The 13,443-nt window shown below is 33.5% G+C and overlaps 1 protein-coding gene across 6 annotated transcripts in view; it reads left to right on the forward strand.

The window, feature by feature from the left end:
• The window catches only part of LOC145277508 (leucine--tRNA ligase, mitochondrial-like), an 83,974-nt gene that overhangs the window by 21,744 nt on the left and 48,787 nt on the right, over positions 1-13,443 (forward strand). For all 6 annotated transcript variants that reach the window (XM_080128924.1, XM_080128921.1, XM_080128923.1 and 3 more), the window contains 6 exons: positions 2,209-2,352; positions 2,844-2,957; positions 6,419-6,541; positions 9,198-9,237; positions 9,736-9,840; positions 12,182-12,294. In XM_080128924.1, coding sequence (XP_079985050.1) covers positions 2,209-2,352; positions 2,844-2,957; positions 6,419-6,541; positions 9,198-9,237; positions 9,736-9,840; positions 12,182-12,294 — 639 coding nt within the window. The remainder of the gene's footprint in view (positions 1-2,208; positions 2,353-2,843; positions 2,958-6,418; positions 6,542-9,197; positions 9,238-9,735; positions 9,841-12,181; positions 12,295-13,443) is intronic.

The raw sequence follows: 13,443 nt of genomic DNA on the forward strand, positions 1-13,443 counted from the left end.
TTGGCGATTGTATTTCTTTCACTGACAATCTTCCAAAGCTCACTGGGAAACAGGCAAACGGAAGAAAGAAACTTTGTTCATGGAATATATGTTTTGATTTAGGCACAGATAAAAAGTGGGCAAAATTATTGACAGTGGTTTCAGCTAGTAGACGGGTGTTTATCATGAAAAATTGGTGAGGGGTGGGGACAAGAGATTGGAGCTCAGACAAGCACTTGTCATGGAAATAATGATAAACAAAGACAGGCTCGCAAAGACCTTCTGTGGGAGAGAGGTTGCAGGGAAGAGAAAATGGCATCCCCCACTAAGCCACAAAGTTTATTTTGTACTCTGTCAAGGCAGGATAGGCTGTTTTTAGCAGCTTCTGCTCAGATGTGGCAGCAGTACTCCATCCTTGGACGTACTTGGCTTTTATATAGATAGAGAATTGCATCAGCAGTGAGATATGTTCTAGAGCGGTAGAAGGATCCCACCATTTTCCCGGCGACCTTGGCAACAGACTTGGTGTACGTGTTCCATTTCCAATCAGAAGTAAAGGTCAGACCCAGAAGCTTGTCAAAACATGGGGCCTTCCCAAGACGAGAGCCATCCATTTCAATTGATGCCAGATGGGAATCAGAGTGTTGATGATGTAAAGATAGGAGCTTGGTTTTAGATGCATATTTAATATATATATAATTTTCATTTTCATTAAATAACTGGCCTCGAGTAAGATTGGAGGTTTATTGACGCCTGACAATGTCTTTTAAAACTGAAACAGTAAATTTAGTGTAGCAACTTATGGTAATTTTGTTTACCTAAATTGAATAAAATTATATTTTTCTCTTTTTATTGAGCACTATAAACAACCTCATTGAAATTCAATGGTTTTTACTTTTTGATGTTTTTAACCTGTAGTGTATGTATATATATATATATATATATATATATATATATATATATATATATATATATATATATATATGACTACTTCATTTAATCGCATAAATAATAATACAAAGATATAATCTTATGCATAAATTTTCAGTATTTACTTCAACAGTGCTCAATACATAGGTAGAGCTAGATAGTAAGTCATGAAAATATATATAGCAATTAAGCTACACAGAATATATCGCGTTTCATCCTTGTGAGAATTCATCAGCCTGACAAATTATCACGAGAATGAAATGCAGAATATTCTGTGTAGCTTGATTGCCATAAATATATTTTCATAACTTACTACATATAAAAAGTGTTTCATGGTAAACAACTGATGATTCTTTAAATTAACATTAGGACTATTGTGAATTTGAGAGAGCAAATTGATGCATTAATTGCAAGTGATTAAATGACTGACTAAATAGTTTTCCAATGAATGATAAAAAAATATAAAAATTAAATAAGTTTTTTATATAGTTTTAAAGGTTAAAAAACTTCCCAGATTATATATATACTAGAGAAATACCTGTCCCATGGTAGGCAAAATTAATTTCCTCTGAACAGAACGGATTTGCAATAATTTTATGTGACTATATTATGATTAAAATCTCAATGTAACTAAACTAAACTGTATGTCTAGAATTCTTATTCCAATTTTGATAAATTAATAATTTTTTTTTCTGAAATTGATCATTATTTTCTGAACACCAGAACGCCAAGAACATCCCAGTTCATCATGATTTAAAACATGAAACACTTTTTATATATAGTAAGCTATGAAAATATATTTATGGCAATCAAGCTACACAGAATATTCCGCATTTCATTCTCGTGAGAATTTGTCAGGCTGATGAATTCTCACAAGGATGAAACGCGACATGGTTCAACATGGTGATTGTTTCTACATTGAAATCCAATGATTACAACAGCATTCAGAGATCTTTCCCAAATACTATCTTCATGACAATGAAAGTAAGGGAAATTATGTTTTTATATTTGGTTACATTATCGGCTACTGAGGGAGCTCAATTCTTTTTATGAAAAGTATTGCTCTAACAATTATTACCACCTTTACTGGAGAGTTTAACCCACAAATGGATAACAAATTTATTCAACAATAAGTTTACAACATGTGCTTAAGTATATTTCTCTTGATTTAAAACAAGTTTGGATATAATACAAAAATTTGCTTCACATAATAAAAAAAAAAAATTTAAAGCAAAAAATTTAAAGTTAATTTTAGTTTTCTTTTTTGCTAATTTTTCATTTAGTTATCTTTCATTGCAGGCATTAGTTAATTGGGATCCTGTAGACCAAACAGTTTTGGCTGATGAACAAATCGATGAACTGGGATGTTCTTGGCGTTCTGGGGCTAAAGTAGAAAAGCGATCCCTCCGACAGTGGTACCTGAGAACAACTACTTATGCTAAAGTAAGTAAACTAAAGATGGTTATTATTTTTATTCATTTTTTCAACTTGCTTGACTAATCTTCTCCTTCATAGGATTTTTTTTAGATTTTTATATTACTTAACACAAATTGATTAATAATAAACAACAAATAATAATGTATAATTAATGTGGAGGCAAGGCGCACATACATTCACATAAACAGATATGTTTAAAAATGTATAATTTAATTTAAATATACATAAATTTCTAAAGATGTCAAGGGAGAGAACTCAATATAATTTCTAGTTTGAAAATAGTTTTCTTATTTCTTGGAAATCCAGAAAAGAACAAAACATCACATCATCTAAATGTAAGGCAAAAAATTCCTTAAAATGAATAAAATGAAATAAGAAATAACAGAATAAGTAAAATCAAAAGAATTAAAAAATATTAAAGATTTTTGGGTTTTTTTACGAAACAGTTTTATACAAAATGTTACCAAATCTTTCTTTTTATTTTTTTAAATTCACAGTCTCTTTGGGATGGCCTTTCTGAAGTGAATGAGGATTTATGGCAGGACATCATCAAACTGCAGAAAAATTGGATTGGCAAATGCAATGGCTGCCATTTTGAATTCAGCATTCAGGTTTGTTAATTTCTTACACAAATTCTCAAGTCATTCATTTTTTTGTTTCTCTGGATTATTTCAGAATGTGGATGGATCATGGTGGGTCACATCTTTTTTAAGTAAATGATAAAAAAGGAATAAAAATTATTGATTATAAATTAAAATGTTTTAATTCTGATTTGCTTTGTCAATTTTATATAAATCTGATGTAATGAATATGAATACATCCTGGTTCGTCCACACAACAATATGATTGGCTGGTGTAAGCCATAAATACAGACGAATATAGGAACCCGGGAAAGACATTGAGAGATACATCAAAAGCCTAATGCTTAAGGATATTATCAGCAACTTACAAGACTGTATAACTTGATTATGTAGCTAAGACCACTCAGCTACTTCAAAAAATATATCTTTTTCTGAAACATATCGAACGTAGCAGCAAATCTTAGGAACATATACCAGAAAGAAAAGTTGGAAATAAGTCATACACAACCTACTATAACTATGCAATTCTGACATCTTCATACCTATAAAAAAAAGTTATGAAACCTGACATAATGATATGGGACAAGAAGGAGAAAGAAGCAACCTTAGTAGAAGTTAGTGTCCCCAATGATGCTGGGTTAAACAGAACTGAGAGGGAAAAGATAACGAAATATCAAGGTCTTATGTATGACATGAAAAGAAACTGGAATCTTGGGAAGATCTCCATTATTTCAGTAATTATAGGAACAACTGGAGCAACTGAATGATAAAAAATTTCAAAAACAACCTAGCAAATATAACTAGTGAACCAAGTGCAAGAGAGATACAAACAATTACACTTAAAAGGACGGTTAGAATCTTAAAAAGATGTTTCGGTTAGAATGTATGAGATTGCAGGTGAATGTCTGATATCCAGTAGGATGCCCCCATCTTCAGTTAGAACAAAATAAAAAAGTGTTTTTTTAAAGTTTTTTAATCGTATGGTTAAATTTCAACCAAGTGAAGTGCAAAGTATTACATAGAAGTTGTCCTGTTTTTCTCTGATGCATCACTTCATGGAGATTATGAATGTAGTCTGGCAGGACATGGTCACCAATTTGGGACATGTGAGCTGACCATTTCTTGCAGGTTTGCAAATACATAAGAATCTTAGAAATCAAGGAAGGTTTAAGGGTTTTAGAGATAGATCACCATAAGATATATATTTTTATTAATGCTTTGTATATTAACAACAAACCACCGACCAAAGTGCAAAAAACAGCATTGCCACACGGACTTAGAGTCATGCACGTTTTGCGGGCCCTGAGCATCAGAGCGGTATTTTCCAGTGACCAGTGATGGTTTGCCCATCCTTAAAGGGTCCACCACTAGACAGAGTTAAATGTGTAGCCATCTGGACTTAAGATTAGTGTGCATTTTTTTTTTGCCCATGTGTATGACTTAGCCCCTGCTGGGTTACATACAGAGAATAATTTACTAATAATTAACTTAATATTTAAGCAATAAAAACATATTTTAAAGGAAGTCTTCATAGCAAAACGTCAGACTACAAGCAAAGTAGTTGTGAGTTCAATCCTTGCCTAAATCAAGTTAGTTAGGAAATTCCATCCATGGTTTACTTTTCTGTATGTAAAAAAAAATATTAAAAATATATAAATATGCATTCTGTCAAAAGTAACGACTTAATGCAGATATTTGCATGCAAGGGAGGAAAATGCTATCACTTAAGTGAATTTGAATATAATAGCAACATTCCCATGCTGTTCCTATCAGACTACAGACAATGTAGTTGAGGGTTCTATCCTTGGCAAAGTCAGTTAACAAGAAATGCATGGCTATGGAAACTTATGTATATAAAAAACGTACACATATACATATATATACATCATAATTTAGGAATTTAAAATTTGTGATTTGAAAAAGTTAAATTTAAAATATAGAAATTTTATTATTACCAGAGACTTGCCGTGGTTGACACATTTGTGTATTTGGGTAGTACTCTCGCCAGAGATGGAACCCTGGATGCTGAGGTCAACTATAGGATACAGCGTGCCACTAAGGCTTTTGGTGGCTTAGAGAAGCGAGTATGGTCTGACAGGGGTATAACTATTCATACAAAGATCAGTGTCTATCAATCTTGTATTTTACCATCCCTGCTTTACGCTTCTGAGGCCTGGACAACTTATGGTAGACACATAAAAGTCATGGAGAGAGTGCACCAGAAATTCCTGAGACACATTCTGGCCATCAGGTGGAGCACTTTTATACCTGATATGGATGTTCTCATGTGGGCTGACGTACCTTGTATCGAGAAGTTGATTATACGTAACCAGATGAGGTGGGCTGGACATCTGACAAGGATGGACAACGATAGATTGCCAAAGCACCTGTTCTATGGTGAAATTGCACAAGGAAAGCGTCCACAACATAAACCAAGGAAACGCTTTAAGGATAACATCAAAGATAATCTTAAAGCTCTTGGTATTGACATGTTCAGTTGGGAAAGTGCTTCCAATGATCGTAAAAAGTGGCGCTCCTTGGTCTATCATGGTTGTGATAGTTTTGAGAAGAAAAAGTATGAGCATGCAAAAATGAAGCGTGATATCCGGAAGAAAAATCTGTCAGATATATCAGGTCTGTCGGAGGATTTCATGCAGAACCACACCTGTGATTTATGCAGTAAAATGACTTTATCTGGAGCTGGCCTAGCTAGCCACAAGCGTTCACATGGAGATCAATCTTTCCTTGATGTGGAAAACATTGCAGGGCACAGATGTTCTGTTTGCTCTGTGGTCTGTAAATCGAGTGGAGGCCTGCAGCGTCATATGAGCGTCCACAGTAGAGCAGCACCAGTTGGCATCCCTCAATCTCAGTTTAAGTGTGACCTTTGCAACAGACTGTGTAAGAGCAGGGTTGGTCTGAAGAGCCACCTTCGTTCGCACAGAAAATAGGAATTGATGCATCTTGATCACATCTCCACATGTATATGTGTGTGTGTGTGTATAAGTGTATATATGTGTATATAATTAAAAAAAAAAAGAAGATATTTCAAAAATACATGAAAATGATTGAGTAATCAACAATAAAGCAAGGGAAGGATGGTCTTCTTCTGTCAAGAAGTGACAATCACTACACCATCACCATATATATATAATGTATGTTTTTTTTGTAAATGAATTGTTAGAAGAGCATTTGTAGAATGCAGTCGTTGAATGAGCAGAATGAGGAGATTCATACCAACTGCTATGAGTTCAACATATTTGATACCCAGGCAATAATGAGTAAATCTACTTGGGCATATATAAGAGAGTTTGAAATATGAAATCTCATTTCAGACAAAGCGGAATGTTTAGTGTGTAGAATAATAGATAAGTATGTAAACAAATTAATAGAAATAAGTCATAACTAAAACTAATCAAGCTTGGTTGACTGCATAAATCTGCTAGTATTCAATGAAAATTAATTCTTGAATTACTTTGTTCTTTTCTTAGAATAAAAATGACCAAATGTCTGATCGTTTGAGCATTTTCACGAAAGAACCAGCTGCTATCTTTGGTGCAAGTCATCTTGCTGTGGCACCGACTCATCCTTTAAATTCTTCACAATTTCATGAGGTAAGTGGTCTTTAAACATTTCAGACGTACGTTATATTATACTATTTGCATGACTTATTCTTATTGTGAATATTCTCACTGGATTACTCGCCCTCTAATATTTGATAATTACTGGAATTTTTACCATTGTGATACAATCAACATTCCCTGCCCCCTCCCCCAAAGTGTTAGGAATTTTTAAAAAAGAGGAAAAACTATCACAGAAAAACATAAGTTGGTCATTAGAACAAAGATTAGTAGAAAAAACAATGGAAAAGAAGTTGTTCACCAAGATGCACAAAAGAAAACTGAATGGGATTGTTAATCAAGGTGTGGCAGTGATTGGTTCAAAGGGTCGGACAATATATTTAGAGTTGGTTTACGTGCAGTTTTGGTAGTGGCAGTGAGTTTTGTAAGAGTTAGGCGCAGTTTTCGGCCAGAATTCAGTTTGCAACAGTTGAGAACAGTTGCTAGTTTGGGACAGTTGGCGGCATGGAGATCTCCTGAGAGGGATTGGAATTAAAACCAGACGAGAGTAGATTGGGCCGAGACGTGGCTAAACAGCTAACGACGGGCGAAGTTTGAAATTCCCTTTTCTACATTACACGACAGTATCCCACACACGCACTCACATATACTTAGCTTAAATGATTCACATCAAGTATTTTTCTTGTCTTCTTTTATTGTAGCGTGATCATGAAGACGACCGTTGGATCACACTGCAAGACTTTTGTTATCTATGAAAAATCTGACTGTGCATCATTTATTTTTTAAAAAATAGGATTTTATTTTGAGGATGAGGTTGTTTAGAAAATTTGTTGCCTTGGTGATACAATTGGAGCACAGGCAGGAGCAGGTGCTAGTATGAGAACAAAAGGTTAGGAGTGGATGGAAAATATTCAGGTCCCATTACTAACCACCAGAGTGTTACTATTGTTGACCAATAACTGAGTCTATCAAGTCTGCGTGTGCCGTGTATGGAAGTGAAACTTAACAAGTGAGAGTTGAGGACATGTTGCATGGAGAGAAATGATACGAGAATGATGAATGATAGATGATTAAGACAGGTTTAGATTTGATGAAATCTGGACAGTATAGTGAAATATGTGCAAACAGGAGACTTTGTTGTATTGGTCACATTGGAAGAATGAATGAGAGTTTTAAGGTTAATAGAAGTAGAACAGTTGATGTAGCAGGATCATTTGGCAAGAGAATATAAAAAAAGCATTGGAGAAAATGATACGGAAGAATTTGAGATAGAAAAAAAGGGATAAAGACCTGGCCATATAGTTTGTAAGTCAATTTCTAAAAAGCTGTCAAATACATGCCACATGTAAAACACTGAAAACATAAATATTTTTTTAAGCAGAATGTTTTTTGAGAAAAATTTTCATCATATATAAGTGATGAATATCTATTTTTGATTAAATGGAATTAAAGGTCACAAAAGGACATTGTGCAATATGTTGATGGGCAAAAAAAATGTAATTATCTCTTATGAAAAACAAAAATTTTATTAGTGTTGCATGCATGACGTCACAACAACAAATGCATCAGACGCAAAAAGAAACGTTCAAAGCAACAATTTTATTTGTTTGCATTTATTACACAGTTTATAAGATTTATATTTTCAGTGCCAATTCAGACGATGGAGCTTCACCTTAGTCAAGTGGGGAAGAAGGCCCTGTAAGGGTGCTTATTCTCTTCAGACCCATATTATCCGAAATCCCCTCCTCAAAATATACCAGTAAAAAATGCTGTTATAAATGATTTACCTAGAAACCAGACTACAGATTATTTATGTCAAATAATTGATCGTTAAAACAACAAAACCATCTCTTGTTATCTGTTTACTTGATAGAGTTGCAATAAACTCTCTTCAGTTTGATCATTCCAACAAGAGTTATGTCCCCTTCAATGATTATTAGATTAGAGAAAACAGTTTATCACCATAGGTGGCACTGTTACTAATCTTTTCATTGCAATGAGAGGACTCATTAATTTGTAATCTTTGTTTTTAGGTAAACTATCTTAAACATTTTTTTACTGATATATTTTTAGAAAGACTTATTCTATACCGTTTCTATTACTTTCACTCCCACAAGATTCTCCTCTCCCTTTCTCTCAACAGTCAAAAGAATAAAACAGGTGGAATAGTCTGTTATAAACAAAACGGAATAACACCACAGTAGTAAAAATATTTAATCTATGGTCAAAAAAGTAAGGAGGGGAATATAACGAGCAGAAAGAGACTAATTTAGGGTTTTGTCTTTTTATTTTTTATATTTAACAGGTTTTGCAAATTCACTTTATACAGGGTGACCCCAAAAAAACAGAGGACATTCAATTGTTTTTCTGGGCATTTATAGTCAACGGAGAAAAAAAGGCCAAAGACCCTAGTGTTTTGATGTGATGTTTTGAATATAATAAACTAGTTATGACCAAAGTTTCATTTCATTCGGACAAAACACTAAGAAACGGGAGCTAATTAGAGTTGGGGCCCGTTTGGGGGGGGGGGGTCACCCGGTATATTTAATTGGCTTTGCAAACTCACTTTTTCCTGCTTTAATCTGGGCTGAATGGATGACCCAATTCATCATATTTATTTAGAAATGTTTTAACTTTAAAAACTCAAAGTAAATTAATTTACATATATTTGTTTATTTGAATGTTTCAGAAATCAATTACAGTAACAGAAAATGGAGAGTCAAAAACCTGTAAGTATTATGTTACAAAAAACTTTACTAACATTAATGAACCATGTAAAAAACGAGTGACTGTTTCGTTTGCCATTTAAAAAAAACCTCAAAAACAATAATTTATACTAGATTTGCGTTGTAATGCCTACAAATTCCCATTGTTTAAAAATGATTTTCTTCATAAAAATAAAACTACTTGTATTAATTTACATGATTTTTGGAATATGGTATCTTCGTTTCGTCACAAATATATCATGACTTCTGACTTGAATCTATATACACATACAGAATAATGTTAAAGTGATGTCATTCATTTTTTTTCTAAATATCCTGTATACATTGTTTTTGACTTTAAATAATATAAAAGGTTGCTCTGCTGTTAAACAGATCATCCAAATAAAATTAAAATAGAGCATCCAAAACAATGCGACCATAATTTTTGTATAATTTTTATTTAATTTCTTTGACATCCTTGTTTATCCCATCCACATTGTTCACCGTTTCTTTTTATTGTAGATGTACAGTTGTCATTAAAAGCCATTCATCCTTTCACTAAAGCAGAACTTCCAATTATTGTATCTCCGCAAAATGAATTTGATATATTCAATGACTGCCGCATAGGTAAGATAAACCCTTGTTTTCCAAGTCAGTTCAAATACATCCAGATCAAGACATACATTAATTGTTGATTCCGGTATCAAAATATATTAGCAATCTCTATCTAAAACATGTTGGATTAGTTTATGTTATAAATGGGGATGCTTACAGTTGACTTGTAGACATTTTACTGGCAAGGAGGCATCACATAGAATGCTACAAATTGCATCTATCAGTCTTAGTCCGATATTGAGTTTTGCGTCAGATCTATCACGAACAGAAGTAATGTATCTCCGTCGTCATTTACCTCGTCCTATCACCGCAATGTTGCATCTCTGTGCCTGTTTTACAAATATTTTAATGGAATGTGCTCTGATGAACTCGTTGCACTTGTACCCCCTCGACCTACAGATCCCTAACAAACATGGTTAGCAACAAAATCACACCCTTTCACTGTTGCGGTTCCTAAATTCCAGAAAGTCTCCTACTCTAATATTTTCTTCCCTCAAACAGCTAGACTTTGGAATTTCCTTCCTGTTACCTGCTTCCCTGATTGTACTGATATGCAGAAGTTTAAATGTAATGTAAACCAACATCTTGGTAATCTTTCTTAGGCATATTCCCAATTAGTAGACTTTTATATCCTAGTGGCGATCTGTCTTGCGAGGGGTGAACCTGAGTAAAAAAATTTTAAAAAGACAAAAAAAAAACTCGGATTCAAAGTTATCCCTTGTTACCACCTTCCAACATCTGTCTCCATCTGTTAAGTGTTTTTATTCTTAAGAAAGATAGAAAAAAATATTTACATACATATATTCGAAATGTTTATCCAAGGCCACTTTAAACTTTTTAAACTTGTATGTGATAGGCATTGTCACAAACTCATCTAGCAGGTTGTTCCACAGAGCAGAGTGAAGATTTATATTCCCACTGATGATGTATTCTGGAATCAAGTCATGTCACATGATTTCAAGTGAGAACAAATTTACTCTGACGTAATTTTTTATACGTAAGTGTGGAGAGTTATTCTTCAAGTATGCGATATCTGTTTGAAGACATGATTTATCAGGTGTAGCAGGTTAATAGGTTGTTATGAATGGGGTGAAGCATATCATACCTTGCAGAAGATTATGCTCAAAGACGAATATGTGTGTGTGTGTGCGTGTGTATAGCATATAGGTGACTTGAAAGTCACAGCATAAATGAGGATACTTACACTTCACTAGACATAATTTTATTTACAAGGAAGCAACACATAGGGTAATACAAATTACATCCATCAGTCTTAGTCGGATATTATTTAAGTTTATGTATCACAACTATCATAGACAGAAGTAATATATCTCTATTATCATTTATCCAGATTCAAAGTCATCCTCTTGTTAACACCTGCCAGCATTTGTCTCCTTCCGTTCTCGAGTCTCCACATGAGAACTCGCATAGCAGAGATAAAAGGAAGGCGGCAATTTAACCTGAAAAAAAAGGAGTTAGCTCCCTTTGATTGAAGTTCTATCGTCTTAACAGTTTGGTTTTGTGGATCAAATTAAAACCTAAACCAGAACCTTATTAGAAGTTAGTGTCCCCCAATGATGCTGGATTAAAGAGAGCTGAGAGGGAAAAGATAATGAAATACCAAGTTCTTATGATAACAAAATATGTATGACACAAAAAGAAACTGAAATGTACGGAAAATCTCCTTCATTCCAGTAATTATAAGAGCAACCGAACTCATAAAAAACAATTTAAAAAACTACTTGATAAATATACTCAATAAACCTAGTGCAAGAGATACGAACAATTCCATTTAAAAAAAATCTTAAAAAGAACTCTTAATTGGAATGTATGTGAAATCAATTGAATGTCTGACGTTCATTTTGATGATTATCTGAACTACTCTTCTCGTCTTGGATGTTATTCTCGCAGCGTTTTGGCTGATGTAACCTCCGACATTCAGGTGCATCTTGTTGAAGTCCAGAATCCGTACAGAATTTCAAACGAAGCTTTTTATTTAATCTATGGAAGTAGATTGTCCTTGTTTCAGCAGCCATGACCTTGTAGAAATCTGTAATAATTATTAATTATATTTGCATTGCTTTTATTGAGGATTGAACCTTCCAACCTGAAAAGATTATCATATAGACTGATTATTACTTTGTTATGTGAATGGTCCTAGTATGAATTTTAAGAGCTTTAAACTTATTCTTGTTTAAGGTATGTAGTATTATAGAATGACCTTTTCTTTTCTAATAAAATTTATTTGCAAAATAATTTTTCATTTTTTTTTTTTTTTTTGCATTCTATATTTTTAACAATGCTTTTTATATTTTGAAATAATTGTTAGCATTTTTTTTTTTTTTTTTTTCAGGAATTCCTTGTTTATTTCCAAAAGATGCCAGTCTTGCTACAAGATTCAACTTGGATTATGTAAACGTCTTCTCAACAGATAATGAACAAATGATACTCATCAACTCTAATGAAGTAAGCATTATTTATTTGTCATATTGTTACATATTAGCGATCCTACATCAATAGCAATTAATTTAGCAAGTGTAAAATTTTGACAAGGGACAAACTTAGATCGGTAAAACAAAATCATTCCCAGGGTTGAATGAAAAATGAGTGCTAAGTCAAAGATAAAACGCCATAGACAAAACAGTCAAATGATATGAGGATATGATGAATGACATCAAGTTTTTGAGTGAAAGAAAACTAAGGTTTTTAGATCACTTCTCTCTGGGAAGCCATGCAAATGAGACACAGCCCACAATGTAGAAAAATGATTATCTCGGCGAATGTTACCTCGATCTCTGTCTGTTTGTGTCACTCATCTCACTAAGATAGAAAGTAAAGTTAAGAAGTAAATAATTAACTAAGATAGCATTAGTCTCTCTCTCTCTCTCTCTCTCTCTCTCTCCAGAATAAATTCTCTCAAAACTTTCAATAAAACTCTGTATTTCTTCATGAAAAGAGTTTTATTGATCTTAGTTAAACAGACGAGATGATCCACAGCCACTCATGAAACAGCGACCATGAAAAGAAACAGAAAAGGTGATAAAAGGGAGCGTAAAAACACATTGCGTATGCATAAAAACATTTATTTCATTGGTTGATTGCTCATTATTAAAAAAGTTAAAATATCTTGTATTTGTACAATTATATGTCGGATGTATTATACATATGAACATCTTTTGACATAGCAAGGTAATCTCCCAAAAATATCTGACTAAGCTGTTCATACACTACACTTTATATAGCAAGTCAGCTACTTTCTCCACTCTTCTCTTTTTCTGTCTCTGTAGTTTCTATTTACTTGCCTCCCCATAAGGGCAGAGTTAGACACAAAGTCGGTTTTTAATGTGGGGAAAATCTAGCTCCCAAAAAGGGGTACTCTGGATAGGAACAAAAATTAAAATTGTCTCAGTCATGAAGGATCTCTCTCTATTGACCGAGGACAGAAAAGGCGAAGTGCAGCATGAGAACAGATACCACACTCTTGGCTCGAAAGCAAACTCTGTTCATTATTATTGTTATAAACAATATTATTATTTTGAAATGAGCATAACATACAAGAGAAGGAAAGTTAAAAACAATCAGACACTAACCCGATAGGCAACAAAATCCCACCTC

The sequence above is a fragment of the Euprymna scolopes genome, chromosome 6 (assembly GCF_053919585.1).
Source record: "Euprymna scolopes isolate OS-2025 chromosome 6, ASM5391958v1, whole genome shotgun sequence".
Classification (NCBI taxonomy): Eukaryota; Metazoa; Mollusca; class Cephalopoda; order Sepiida; family Sepiolidae; genus Euprymna; species Euprymna scolopes.